Source organism: Ranitomeya imitator, chromosome 3, assembly GCF_032444005.1.
Source record: "Ranitomeya imitator isolate aRanImi1 chromosome 3, aRanImi1.pri, whole genome shotgun sequence".
Lineage (NCBI taxonomy): Eukaryota > Metazoa > Chordata > Amphibia > Anura > Dendrobatidae > Ranitomeya > Ranitomeya imitator.
The window spans coordinates 682,315,323-682,331,283 of NC_091284.1; the positions used below are offsets into that span (position 1 = coordinate 682,315,323).

Below are 15,961 nucleotides of genomic sequence, written 5' to 3' on the forward strand. Positions count from 1 at the left end.
GCAAAACGTTGAGCCTTCTCCTGGGACAAGGTCAAATTGTCCACTACATGAGTCCAAATCTGCTGCAACCTGTCCAAGACAGTATCCACACCAGGACAGTCCGAAGACTCAACCTGCCCTGAAGAGAAACGAGGATGGAACCCAGAGTTGCAGAAAAACGGCGAAACCAAGGTAGCCGAGCTGGCCCGATTATTAAGGGCGAACTCAGCCAAAGGCAAAAAGGACACCCAGTCATCCTGATCAGCAGAAACAAAGCATCTCAGATATGTTTCCAAGGTCTGATTGGTTCGTTCGGTCTGGCCATTGGTCTGAGGATGGAAAGCCGAGGAAAAAGACAAGTCAATGCCCATCCTAGCACAAAAAGCTCGCCAAAACCTCGAAACAAACTGGGAACCTCTGTCAGAAACGATATTCTCTGGAATGCCATGTAAACGAACCACATGCTGGAAGAACAATGGCACCAAATCAGAGGAGGAAGGTAATTTAGACAAGGGTACCAAATGGACCATCTTAGAGAAGCGATCACATACCACCCAAATGACTGACATTTTTTGAGAGACGGGAAGATCTGAAATATAATCCATAGAGATATGTGTCCAAGGCCTCTTCGGGACCGGCAAGGGCAAAAGCAACCCACTGGCACGAGAACAGCAGGGCTTAGCCCGAGCACAAATCCCACAGGACTGCACAAAAGAACGCACATCCCGCGACAGAGATGGCCACCAAAAGGATCTAGCCACTAACTCTCTGGTACCAAAGATTCCAGGATGACCAGCCAACACCGAACAATGAACCTCAGAGATAACTTTATTCGTCCACCTATCAGGGACAAACAGTTTCTCTGCTGGGCAATGATCAGGTTTATTAGCCTGAAATTTTTGCAGCACCCGCCGCAAATCAGGGGAGATGGCAGACACAATTACTCCCTCTTTGAGAATACCCGCCGGCTCAGATAAAACCGGAGAGTCGGGCACAAAACTCCTAGACAGGGCATCCGCCTTCACATTTTTAGAGCCCGGAAGGTACGAAACCACAAATTCAAAACGGGCAAAAAACAGCGACCAACGAGCCTGTCTAGGATTCAACCGCTTGGCAGACTCGAGATAAGTCAAGTTCTTATGATCAGTCAAGACCACCACGCGATGCTTAGCTCCTTCAAGCCAATGACGCCACTCCTCGAATGCCCACTTCATGGCCAGCAACTCTCGATTGCCAACATCATAATTTCGCTCAGCAGGCGAAAACTTCCTGGAAAAGAAGGTGGTTTCATCACCGAGCAATCAGAACTTCTCTGCGACAAAACAGCCCCCGCTCCAATCTCAGAAGCATCAACCTCGACCTGGAATGGAAGTGAAACATCTGGTTGACACAACACAGGGGCAGAAGAAAAACAATGCTTCAACTCATGAAAAGCTTCCACAGCAGCAGAAGACCAATTGACCACATCAGCATCCTTCTTGGTCAAATCGGTCAATGGTTTAGCAATACTAGAAAAATTGCAGATGAAGCGACGATAAAAATTAGAAAAGCCCAGGAACTTTTGCAGACTTTTCAGAGATGTCGGCTGAGTCCAATCATGGATGGCTTGGACCTTAACAGGGTCCATCTCGATAGTAGAAGGGGAAAAAATGAACCCCAAAAATGAAATCTTCTGAACACCAAAGAGACACTTTGATCCCTTCACAAACAAAGAATTAGCACGCAGGACCTGAAACACCGTTCTGACCTGCTTCACATGAGATTCCCAATCATTCGAGAAGACCAAAATATCATCCAAGTATACAATCAGGAATTTATCCAGGTATTCTCGGAAGATGTCATGCATAAAGGACTGAAACACTGATGGAGCATTGGCAAGTCCGAATGGCATTACTAGGTACTCAAAATGGCCCTCGGGCGTATTAAATGCAGTTTTCCATTCATCGCCTCGCTTAATACGCACAAGATTATACGCACCACGAAGATCTATCTTGGTGAACCAACTAGCCCACTTAATCCGAGCAAACAAATCAGATAACAGCGGCAAGGGGTACTGAAATTTAACCGTGATCTTATTTAGAAGGCGGTAATCTATACAAGGTCTCAGCGAACCATCCTTCTTGGCCACAAAAAAGAACCTCGCTCCTAATGGCAACGATGACGGGCGAATGTGCCCCTTCTCCAAGGACTCCTTCACGTAACTCCGCATAGCGGCGTGCTCAGGCACAGATAAATTAAACAGTCGACCTTTTGGGGAATTTACTACCAGGAATCAAATCGATAGCACAATCACAATCCCTATGCGGAGGTAGGGTATCGGACTTGGGCTCATCAAATACATCCCGGTAATCAGACAAGAACTCTGGGACCTCAGAAGGGGTGGATGACGAAATAGACAGAAATGGGACATCAGCATGTACCCCCTGACAACCCCAGCTGGACACAGACATGGATTTCCAATCTAATACTGGATTATGGACTTGTAGCCATGGCAACCCCAACACGACCACATCATGCAGATTATGCAACACCAGAAAGCGAATAACCTCCTGATGTGCAGGAGCCATGCACATGGTCAGCTGGGTCCAGTACTGAGGCTTATTCTTGGCCAAAGGCGTAGCATCAATTCCTCTCAATGGAATAGGACACTGCAAGGGCTCCAAGAAAAACCCACATCGCCTAGCATACTCCAAGTCCATCAAATTCAGGGCAGCGCCTGAATCCACAAATGCCATGACAGAATAAGATGACAAAGAGCAGATCAAGGTAACGGACAAAAGAAATTTTGACTGTACCGTACCAATGGTGGCAGACCTAGCGAACCGCTTAGTGCGCTTAGGACAATCAGAGATAGCATGAGTGAATCACCACAGTAGAAACACAGCCCATACTGACGTCTGTGTTCTTGCCGTTCAACTCTGGTCAAAGTCCTATCGCACTGCATAAGCTCAGGTTTATGCTCAGATAATAACGCCAAATGGTGCACAGATTTACGCTCACGCAAGCGTCGACCGATCTGAATGGCCAAAGACATAGACTCATTCAGACCAGCAGGCATAGGAAATCCCACCATGACATCCTTAAGGGCTTCAGAGAGACCCTTTCTGAAAATAGCTGCGAGCGCACCTTCATTCCATTGAGTGAGTACGGACCACTTTCTAAATTTCTGACAATATACCTCTATCTCATCCTGACCCTGACACAGAGCCAGCAAATTTTTCTCTGCCTGATCCACTGAATTAGGTTCATCGTACAGCAATCCGAGCGCCAGGAAAAACGCATCAATATTACACAATGCAGGATCTCCTGGCGCAAGAGAAAATGCCCAGTCCTGAGGGTCGCCACGTAAAAAAGAAATTATGATCCTAACTTGTTGAACTGGGTCACCAGAGGAGCGAGGTTTCAAAGCCAGAAATAGTTTACAACTATTTTTGAAACTCAGAAATTTAGTTCTATCTCCAAAAAACAAATCAGGAATAGGAATTCTTGGTTCCAACATAGAATTCTGAACCACAAAGTCTTGAATATTTTGTACTCTTGCCGTGAGCTGATCCACACATGAAGACAGACCTTTAATGTCCATCGCTACACCTGTGTCCTGAACCACCCAAATGTCTAGGGGAAAAAAAAGGCAAAACACAGTGCAGAGAAAAAAAAATGGTCTCAGAACTTCTTTTTTCCCTCTATTGAGAATCATTAGTACTTATGGCTTCCAGTACTGTTATGATTAGGTAATTCAGTACCACAATGGACATAGAAGTCAGAGCACATACAGTGACCTGACAATAACCCAAAAACATAGAACGAGCTCTGAGACGTGGGAACTCTGCTGACCGCAATCCCTAATCCTCTCCAACCACACTAAAGGCAGCCGTGGATTGCGCCTAACGCTCCCTATGCAACTCGGCACAGCCTGAGAAACTAGCTAGCCTGAAGATAGAAAATTAGCCTACCTTGCCTCAGAGAAATACCCCAAAGGAAAAGGCAGCCCCCCACATATAATGACTGTGAGTAAGATGAAAAGACAAACGCAGAGATGAAATAGATTTAGCAAAGTGAGGCCCGACTTTCTGAACAGAGCGAGGATAGGAAAGGTAACTTTGCGGTCAACACAAAACCCTACAAACAACCACGCAAAGAAGGCAAAAAGACCCTCCGTACCGACTAACGGTACGGAGGTACACCCTCTGCATCCCAGAGCTTCCAGCAAGCAAGAAAAAACCAAAAAAGCAAGCTGGACAGAAAAAACAGCAAACAAAAATAACAAAAGCGGAACTTAGCTATGCAGAGCAGCAGGCCACAGGAACGATCCAGGAGGAAGCAAGTCCAATACTAGAACTTTGACTGGAAGCCAGGATCAAAGCACTAGGTGGAGTTAAATAGAGCAGCACCTAACGACTTCACCACATCACCTGAGGAAGGAAACTCAGAAGCCGCAGTACCACTTTCCTCCACCAACGGAAGCTCATAGAGAGAATCAGCCGAAGTACCACTTGTGACCACAGGAGGGAGCTCTGCCACAGAATTCACAACAATCATCAAAAAGTTAATTTATTATAGTTCAAAAAGTGAAAGTCATATACTGTATTATATTGAGTCATTACAAACAGAGTGATCTATTTCAAGTGTTTATTTCTGTTAATGTTGATGATTATGGCTTACAGCCAATGAAATCCTAAAAGTCATTATCTCAGTAAATTAGATTACCGTATATACTCGAGTATAAGCCGAGATTTTCAGCCCAAATTTTTGGGCTGAAAGTGCCCCCCTCGGCTTATACTCGAGTCACGGTAGCGGTGGGGTCGGCGGGTGAGGGGGTGAGGGCGCTGAGGTATACTTACCTAGTCCCAGCGATCCTCGCGCTGTCCCTGCCGTCCCACGGGCTTCGGCGCTGCAGTTTCTTCCTCTCTTCAGCGGTCACGTGGGACCGCTCATTACAGAAATGAATAAGCGGCTCCACCTCCCATAGGGGCGGAGCCGCTTATTCATTTCTCTAATCAGCGGTGCCGGTGACCGCTGATAGAGAAAGAAGCTGCGGCACCGAAGACAGGAGGGGACAGCGCGAGGATCGCCAGGACTAGGTGAGTATGTTATATTCACCTGTCCACGTTCCAGCCGCCGGGCGCCGCTCCATCTTCCCGGCCGGCGCCTCCATCTTCCCGGCGTCTCTGCTCTCTGACTGTTCAGGCAGAGGGCGCGATGACGCATACAGTGTGCGCGGCGCCCTCTGTCTGATCAGTCAGAGCAGAGACGCCGGGAAGATGGAGGCGCCGGAACGAGACGCCGGGAGCTGCAATCAAGGGAGGTGAGTATGTGTTTTTTTTTCTTTATTGCGGCGGCACAAATTTATGTGGAACATCTATGGGGCACAGTGAACGGTGCAGAGCACCGTATATGGCACAGCACAGCTATGGGGCACAGTGAACGGTGCAGAGCACCGTATATGGCACAGCACAGCTATGGGGCACAGTGAACGGTGCAGAGCACCGTATATGGCACAGCACAACTATGGGGCACAGTGAACGGTGCAGAGCACCGTATATGGCACAGCACAGCTATGGGGCACAGTGAACGGTGCAGAGCACCGTATATGGCACAGCACAGCTATGGGGCACAGTGAACGGTGCAGAGCACCGTATATGGCACATCACAGCTATGGGGCACAGTGAACGGTGCAGAGCACCGTATATGGCACAGCACAGCTATGGGGCACAGTGAACGGTGCAGAGCACCGTATATGGCACAGCACAGCTATGGGGCACAGTGAACGGTGCAGAGCACCGTATATGGCACAGCACAGCTATGGGGCACAGTGAACGGTGCAGAGCACCGTATATGGCACAGCACAGCTATGGGGCACAGTGAACGGTGCAGAGCACCGTATATGGCACAGCACAGCTATGGGGCACAGTGAACGGTGCAGAGCACCGTATATGGCACAGCACAGCTATGGGGCACAGTGAACGGTGCAGAGCACCGTATATGGCACAGCACAGCTATGGGGCACAGTGAACGGTGCAGAGCACCGTATATGGCACAGCACAGCTATGTATGGGGCACAGTGAACGGTGCAGAGCACCGTATATGGCACAGCACAGCTATGGGGCACAGTGAACGGTGCAGAGCACCGTATATGGCACAGCTATGGGGCACAGTGAACGGTGCAGAGCACCGTATATGGCACATCTATGGGGCACAATGAACGGTGCAGAGCACCGTATATGGCACAGCTAGGGGGCACAATGAACGGTGCAGAGCACTATATGGTTCACACCTATGGGGAAATATGAACGGTGCAGAGCACTATATGGCACAGCTATGGGGAAATAATGATCTATTTTTATTTTTGAAATTCACCGGTAAATGCTGCATTTCCACCCTAGGCTTATACTCGAGTCAATAAGTTTTCCCAGTTTTTTGTGGCAAAATTAGGGGGGTCGGCTTATACTCGGGTCGGCTTATACTCGAGTATATACGGTACTTTATAACACCAGCTTGAAAAATAATTTTAATATCCGAAATGTTGGCCTACTGAAATTTATGTTCAGTAAATGCACTAAATACTTGGTCAGGGCTCCTTTTGTATCAACTACTGCATCAATGCGGAGTGGCATGGAGCCGATCAGCCTGTGGCACTGCTGAGGTGTTATGGAAGCCTAGGTTGCTTTGATAGCAGCCTTCAGTTCGTCTGCATTGTTGGGTCTGGTGTCTCATCTTCCTCTTGACAATACCCCATAGATTCTCTGTGGGGTTAAGGTTAGGAAAGTTTGCTGGCATTCCCTCTTTGAGAAAGCCTACGTGAAACGCGCGTTAGGGGGTTTATCCAGGGTCCCAGGAACTTGGTTACTTTCACCATGGGTAAGGAACTTTGCTAATATGCACCTTGTATGCACCTTATTTGTCTCTCTTTCCTTCCCGTGTTGGTGACACTTGGTCAGTATGGAAATTTTTGCTATTTACTATGGTTGAATGGTGGTTCATATTGTATCATTATACTAATTATGCCAGCTATATATGGGCTTACACCATACTTCCTTGCACTAGTATTGGTGCTGTTCATTAATACCATGGTGATATTATGAATATTCATCTCCATGCCTGGAATTTGGGTGTTTTTTACTAGGGTCTCCTTTTTCTTTATATATATTTTGTATTAATTGGAAATTATTTGTGCAATAAAATATTTTGTAATTGATTTTACTATTTTGTATGGAACTCCATTTTTTGTTATTTTCCAAACACACTGTTGTTTTTAAACCAGGTATTGGTACTTTTCGCAGTGTGGACAGGTGTCAAGTCCTGCTGGAGAGTGACATTTCCATCTCCAAAAAGCTTGTTGGCACAGGAAAAAATGAAGTGCTCTAAAATTTGCTGGTAGATGGCTGCACTCACTTTGGTCTTGATAAAACAGTGGACCTACCCCAGCAGATGACATGGCTCCCCAAGCCATCACAAATTGTGAAAGATTTACACTAGACCTCAAGCAGCTTGGATTGTGGCCTCTCCACTCTTCCTCCAGACTCTGGGACCTTGATTTCCAAATGTAATGCAAAATTTTCTTTCATCTGAAAACAACACCTTCGACCACTGGGCAATAATCCAGTTCTTTTTCTCTTCTCTTTGGCCCAGGTAAGACTCTACTGGTGTTGTCTATTGGTCATCATGAGTGGCTTGATACAAGAAATGTGACACTTGTAGCCCATGTCCTGGATACGTCTGTGTGTTGTGGCTCTTGAAGCAATGACTCTAGCAGCAGTCCGCTCCTTGTGAATCTCCCCCAATTTTTTGAATGGCCTTTTTTTAACAATCCTTTCAAGGCTGCGGTTATCCCGGTTGCTTGTGCACCTTTTTCTACCACACTTTTTCCTTCCACTCAACTTTCCATTAATATGCCTGGATGCAGCACTCTGTGAACAGCGAGCTTCTTTAGCAATGGCCTTTTGTGGCTTACCCTCCTTGTGGAGTGTGTCAATGACTGCCTTCTGGAAATCTGTCGAGTCAGCAGTCTTCCCCATGATCGTGGAGCCTACTGAAATAGACTAATGGACCTTTTTAAACACTTAAGAAGCCTTTGCAAGTGTTTTTTGTTAATTATTCTAATTTACTGAGATAATGGTTTTTTTTTATTGTCTGTAAGCCATAATCATCAACATTAACAGAAATAAACACTAGAAATAGATCACTCTGTTTGTAATGACTCTCTATAATATATGAGTTTCACTTTTTGTATTGAAGCAGTGAAATAAATTAACTGGCATTGCAAGTCTGTTTGGGATTACAAAAAGATACAAAAGGATTTGCAGAAATGTACATCCAGAGAAGATTGGTGTTTAGTTCTTCAAGATGTTTGAAATAATCTTCCTACTGAGTTCTTTCAAAAACTACAGTATGTGCAAGTGTATTAGGGCTAGCGGAACGCACCGAGTATAGATAGGTAGCTACAAGGTGCGTTCGCAGCCCGGGGTCCACCGTGCAGAGATATCTGCTGTAAAGTAACGGTGGTTAATCTCTGAGCTCACACGTGGGTTAAGCTTCACCCCGTGTGAACTGGAAGCGATCTCTGTTGACTCACAGAGTCACGCTGTACACAAAACTAATACCCTACCTAAGAGTTGTGCTTGCTCCGGAACTCTTCTGTGCTAACCGCACACATAAAGGAACCAAATGCTAAGCCAAGGCTAGTTGCCACCACTGACGCTAGCTGCCTGCCTGAGTGTACAGTCCCAAAGCTACAGCCTCACACCACATATGTAAAGAATGGTATAGTATCCACTGGCATAAGCCAAACACATTTGATACTAGCGCCATGCGGCCATGCAAACCTTTTATAGTTGCAGTTCTACAGGACTTTCCTGGTGGACCAATAGGAGCTACAGAAGGGCCTGAGCATGTGACCCCCGACCTCCAATGAGAGGTCCTCCCGTGGGCATGCTCAGTGCGTGAAAAGCCTGCTCGCCACTGACCAGTGCTGGCTACAAGGGCAGAGCCTGGAAAGATAACAGTAACCATTCGCACAGTATCAGGCTGAGCCAGACGTGGGGACCAACTTCTCCACTGAGCAGGTTCCACTGCGGCTGGAGGAGAATGGGAGACCACAGCAGACATGGTTTGAGATTCCCCCTGTGCAGTGGCTGGAACTCGACACCTAACAAAGTGTACCTAGAAGAATTGGTCACATCGAATATTAATTTGATTTAGATTTCTCTTTCATTCATTCGCTTTGAATTTTGTTATTGGATAAATACTGTATAAACTATTAACACTTTTATTTTTTATAGTATTCTATTCTTAAGATTAATAGGGGTGTCCAAACTTTTTCATATATCTGTATCTAGAAAAACAACATACTAGGCCCTGTATATATCAGTGGCCTAGTGGTACACTAGCATCAAGGTAGCAGAGATGATTGTCTTCCCTGTGGTGAGATACCACTTTCATTTTCAAAAAAACCTCTGAGAAATAAGGTGGAATCTTATTGATTGCAGTTGCCAACTAATGTAATCTTTCTTTGCACCAGTTTTGATGTATTCCCTAATTGCAATGTGTCCTTGGTATTTACGTGCAGCCATAGTGATAATTTGCAGGAAAATACCCTTTTAAACTTCTTGCAGTCTAATTGGAATGCCATATTCACAGATAATGCTCCTTTACTAACACTTTGCTCTGCATCCTGAGTGCTGAGTGGGATGTCGGTCAAGGAGCAGAGGGACTGACTACAGCGTTCTCATGTCTAGTGAGTGCTGATATTTCAGTGCCCCAGAGCCACCACAATTTTGAGATGCAAGCAACACTAGGCAAGAATATAACTTAATTGTCTCCCCGTAGATGTACTTCCCATTAGACTATCGAACATTTAAAGGCATTTAACGGATTAACACTATGGCTCTAAATTCTCTTTAACCTAAGATACAACCTAGAAATTTATTTGAGCAAGTTAACATCTTTCTCATCCCGAAATATAGCAAATACGCTAAGCTGGTGCATGGCTTCCATACTTCTTTAATTTCAAATAATGTGAATTAAAGTTATGGATGCAAGTTGTGGCCTGACTATGGGTCTAAGGATCTGAAATGACAGCTTCATAGATTACCATAAAGCTGTTAGTTCGGGTCCTTAGACCCATTGTTGGGCTGGAACTTGCATCTGGAATATGCTCATTTAAAGTAGCTTATGGAAGTATTTGAATGTGTTAATAATAGGTAATGTTACTTTCATTCTTCCCTACTTTCCACATTGCTTTGTTTTTAAGCATATTTGTTTTCCCATACAGCACCCTTTTATGGAATTGCGTGTTATGGAGAACAACAAGCGATCAAGGCGGAACTTGGGTCTTGACTGTGATGAGCACTCTACTGAGTCACGTTGCTGCCGCTATCCGCTTACTGTGGACTTTGAGGCCTTTGGCTGGGACTGGATTATTGCTCCCAAACGTTACAAAGCCAACTACTGTTCTGGCCAGTGTGAATACATGTTCATGCAAAAGTACCCCCACACTCATCTTGTCCAACAAGCAAATCCACGGGGGTCTGCCGGTCCTTGCTGTACCCCTACAAAAATGTCACCCATTAATATGCTATATTTTAATGACAAACAACAAATTATTTATGGCAAGATCCCTGGAATGGTCGTAGATCGTTGTGGATGCTCCTAAGACTTTGACTCTCTGTCCTCTATAACTACTCTTACTCAAGTCTTTTCTTTCTCTCAAGGGTACAAGCAGACCAAAATCTGGTATTGGGGATGGTGCAGTATATAAGCTGCCAATCACTTTATCCAAACCTAGTTAAAACACTAGATATTTGACACTTTTATGTGTTATTTCTGCATTTAGTTAAGCTCTTGCGATGACTGCCATTTTCTTTACATGTGATCAATATGGCACCTCAGTTTTGGGCCCATTCCTATGTAACTATGATGAAAAAACATCAAGTAGCAGCTCAAATCATGATGTGTCATATTGCATAGGATGATCGTTTAGGCAGCTTACAGTGAAAGCTAATCATTGTGCAAAAATGCTAATTTCATGGGTATGAAGGGGATATATTCACTTCTAAGATTTTTTTTATTTTTTTTTAGTATTTCTTGCAAGTTGTTGTTTATGAACTAGGGCCAAAAAAGATCTGTTTTGCACTTGACAACTTCCTATTGCATTATAAATGTTTTCTCAAATTGGTCTTCTCGGAAGTACATTGCACAGATTGCTTTGTGCTTTGCGTTCTACTCACTCACACACAACCCTCCCTAAAATCACTGGAAGTTCCCTCCTACCTTCAGTCTTTTGCAACTGTTCCCTTAAAGGGAAACTCCAGAAGAATATTCTCTGGAGGTTGCCTGTGTCTACTGCTCTGTGCAATACAAAATGCAAAGCATAAGTTAAATAAAGAATTCCTTGTAAGTTTCCACTTTTGGCTAATCATGTAACGTCTTTGTCCTTTCCTCGGTCATATGCCGTACATAGCATATGTATCAGGAATCCTGTTTAAAGAACAGTGGCAAAGGTCTGGATCAGCAACCAACAGGTTAGTCTTAAAATTTGAAAATATAATAATAAACTAAAAATTCTGCCCCAAAATTGTTAGTATTTAGACTGGATTTTCATCCTATGGCAGTCCAGTGGGTATGAAATCACAAGGAATCACAGCGTTGATCCTTCTCAGGGATTGGGCTAACATCAGATTTGAGTAAAGTTCCTATTTATCATGTTTTATTAATTGGTTTGTGTCATGAGCTTCTGATATACAGACTAGTAAACTACAGATCATTTCTATTTTCAGTCTATCCTACGAAGTAAATATGCCCATTCTATTATTTCAATCGACTTGCACTTATCAATAGTTATAATTCTTATTTGGTTTTGTTATATATCTACTTTTGTTTCTGTTCTTCAAAAGGGGCTCCCAAAATGATACACCATGACACCCATATTATCTGAAGTCACCCAATACTTTTAAGTCGCATGAATACAATATGTTCTAGGTACCTATCTATACTTGCACTTTTACATGGGTATTTTAGGACACTGTGAGAAAACAATCAATTATTTTATGTGATGTGTGGCGATAAATGATATGGAGCTGTTCACATATTAACCACTGTTTGCAGCCATAGTAAGAGTATCTTCTGACTTCAGTGCCTTGGTCCCGAAATGCCCTTTAAATAGAAAATTTCTGTCCAAAATCTACAGTGTATATAAATATATCAGTTTTACTCCATTTAACCCCAAATTCTGGATTTCAAATGAAATAGCTTTAAATTGTAGTGACTAGGAGGAAATTAGTAATTTTACAATAGGCTATGGAAACTTTTTTCGCTCATTTGGTACATTCACAATGTCCAAAAAAACATGGCTAAAACACAAATGATTCTATTTTTCAGTTTTTCATATTTTTTTAAAGGAACATATTAACTTCAAATCTAATATCAGCAATAAAATTAGCTGTGAGGAATGAAAGCTTGAGCAGAGGAGGCATACGTCGGTGTATTTCATACTCCACAAATGTATAGAAGAAAATCTCAGACTATAGGATCAGTTTATTTTTGGAATATTTGTTATGGGTATTTCTTTAGCAATGGGGGTCCAAAGGATCACTTTTTTATTTTGGGTAGGAGGGGGGTTCAATGGCACCATTTGCACTATAGAAGGTCTTTGGACCAGTGGAAGAAGAGATGCCATTTTTTTGTTCCTGTTTAGTCTCCAACAGGCTCCAGACTTGAAGGGACAGGTTGTCCAGATGCTGTAAATTCTTTCTAGGAGGCATTGCACTGTAAGCACCCACATGCATCAGAATTGTACATTCAGGACTACTAGAGGTAGTTCCTTCCAAGCTGGGACTGTCCATCATTTATTTGTGTATGTTTATCTTTGTGAGACAGTTTGTAGTAGATATGTATTGAGTTGGAAAAAAAAGGTTGTTTTCTGCTACAAGGCAATTCCCTGCTATTAAAAAAGCAAGAAAAGAAACTAATGCCTACTTTAGGGGGTGACAATATCCTTATGTCAAATGCTAATTAAGCCCTGTGTTGCTGTGCAAGCATCCACAAACTTTATTGGACGATATTAGTCACAAATTTTACTTGACTGTTTGTAATCAGTGAACAGTTCTTTTTGCGGCTTCGAGCTTTGAGCTACAATATAACCATTATTGCTATCATTACCTGATGTTCTCGTAACTACATGCAAAAGCACACACCATTTACTGGACTCGCATTTGGCGGCTGGATACTTTAACAAATGGATTTTTTTTTTACACTAGCTCTTTGAAAAGAAGGTGCAAGGAGGATTTTTCTTCTCTGTGTTGACCTGCCAAAATGACAATGCCCAATGATACCGTCATTAGTCAATGACAGATACTCTGACGACGGAACATTTGCTTACCAGTGGGACATTAGATGTTTTGCCTTATCTCTGTGTGTAAATTTATGTATATTTGTTGACTCATATTTCTCCCATACAGAATTGTGTGCGAGATCTGTGTAGACATGTTCTCATATAATTTGTCTATATTGGAAAGGATTTTTTTTTTTCCTATGAAGGAAACTTGGTGCTGTGACTTTTCTGGAAAACATGTTTCTTTTCCACAAAAATACTGTTTCAATTCTATGTTTAATTTAATACTATACTGTATTTAACTAATATAAATTATTCCAAGGACAAACTGTGGGATCCCCCATTGGTATTGTTCAATTTAATGTAGCAGGCCAAATAAATTAAGACATGAATTGGTTACAGATATGTTTATAAGGCATAGGCACAAGACAGTAAAACTTCATTTTGAGATGACCATATAAAAATAGCATTACAAAAAAGGTTTTCCATGATGATGGCTACTTTGAATATTATTTGGTGGAACTTGAAAACTTAGACAAGAAATCTGGTGTAAATAGAAGTGTAGCTCTCCTCATAGAGGTGGTCTTCTGAAGTTATTCTGAATGTATATTGCAGATATAATTACACCAATGTTTTGTCAATTTCTTCTTTCACTTGTAGTTTTGTATAGAGGATTGATATATTTCAAATGTATATTTCCATAAAAGCAGCAATTAAGGTTAAACAATTTCTAAGGAAGATGGAAACTTCTAAACCTTGGCTGGCTATGTAGCAACTTAATGGGCTGGCCATTAAGCTTCCAAGATATCTTAAAAATTGAGCTGCTTGGACTCTCCAAATAAAGAATGACATTGTATTTCATGTTAAGTCTGGGGCAAATCGGTCTACTCTTAGTTTTCCATGAATTTTATTAAAGATTACACTTTTTAATTACGGTATACATAATCAATATATTATTGTGATGTGCTAGCAAAACCTTTGAAAAAGCACAATCCACATCACAACCTGTGGGTGGCCACACATTGACACATATTGCATAAATGACTACCAACTATCGTAGAATAGTGTTTTTGCAAAGCTGGTCATCTTGCATCACTCATCTCTGGATATGTCAAAGGAAGAGGAAAGGTAAGAAAGGACACATCTATTAATTGGGATAGTTCTATGATATTCTTTAGTACCTCACTAGAGAGATAACTCAATTGTACCACGTTTGGTAGATAAGCTGGTACACTATTAATGCCATGAAGCACTAGCTGTAGTGTATCAGCATGGCAAGAAGAAAAAACAAGGTCAGGTTGAACTGCCTGAAAGGTCCCACTGATTTACATCAAGAGATCATTATTATAAATGATGTGAACTTTTGGGGAGGAAGCCACATCTCATAGGCCACATCTCTGGGCAAGATAGCCTATCCTAAAATTTTGCACCCCTCCCTGCAACATTCCATGCAGTTTTTTTAGAATGACTTTTGTCTCTGTGTCTTACCTATCTACAGAAATTAGGCAGGCGAGGCTGATTTCAAATGGAATTACCCTTTTAAATGTGCTTGTTCAATGACTTTATTCAACATTTTTAGAACACATTTATACAACAATTTTAGAATCCATTGCTCCTAAATATCTAAGAACTGAAAAATGACTATGTGATCTCAATATATATTATTAAATCATTCATGGTACAAACGCTGTTAGGGCAAGTTTTGCTTTACAAAACAGATCCATCATGAAAACTTATGTGTATTAGTTCAAATTTTATGTTAGAATTGCAAATATTAAATATGGTTGAACTTGCAGCACCAAGTCAGCATTATGTGTAATAAGTATAATCCTTTGTAATATTAGTTGCTAATCACCTGTACATTATATTTTGTCATGTTTCATAAATTACTGGTTCTGTCTGCTTTATCTTGAATTACTCTATATATTTCTTTGCTGATTCAATCTCAGTTTAAGAACCTTAATACAACACAATAATGGTTGTAAATGGCTGGCTTTCTACTGGTAGAGAGAAACAACATGGTTTTCAAGCTCCTCATGTTGTGTATAAATGATGTTACTCATATGTTTTAGTACTTGTTATTGTAAATTTCATACATCTTAGTACCACTTCCTTCATTTTTATAGACTTTGTTTTGTACAATAAAGTGCATTAATATAGCCAAATGATTTTATTTCTTTGGGTTATTTTATTTCTGCTGAGGAACACATTCAACCAATAGTCTATAACCCAACTGATGGAAAGTTATTTTTTGCATAGCAATTATATAGTTATGTTAAATGAATTTTAAAACCTATTAGCATATTTTTCAACATCATAAAATATAGTGTGGAAAGATAATAAACAAGGATTAAAAACACACTGGTTGGATTGTGTAGATAACATTAATAAAAAGGAATATATTACATGGAAATACTTGCAACATTATGAATCAATTTCAGGTAAATGGTCAAGTGACAAGAACACTGAGTTATCAGAGAAATATCCGATGATTTATACTTAGTTGCCATTGTCTATTTATGAACTAGTTGCAGTCAGAACTTCTCTTATCAATTCCAAAGCCCTGGTCTTACCCCATAAACATAACTCCAAAGTGACACTAGGTTTCTCCTTTCAATCTAACTTGCTGTCAGCTGTCTGTTGCCAAGTGCAATC

The 15,961-nt window shown here is 41.9% G+C and overlaps 1 protein-coding gene across 1 annotated transcript in view; it reads left to right on the forward strand.

Moving 5' to 3' along the window:
- GDF11 (growth differentiation factor 11) overlaps positions 1-15,530 on the forward strand; it is a 543,270-nt gene extending 527,740 nt beyond the window's left edge. Inside the window, exon 3 of the mRNA XM_069758432.1 lies at positions 10,250-15,530. Coding sequence (XP_069614533.1) covers positions 10,250-10,630 — 381 coding nt within the window. The 3' untranslated portion in view covers positions 10,631-15,530. The remainder of the gene's footprint in view (positions 1-10,249) is intronic.
- Positions 15,531-15,961: the final 431 nt, after the last annotated feature.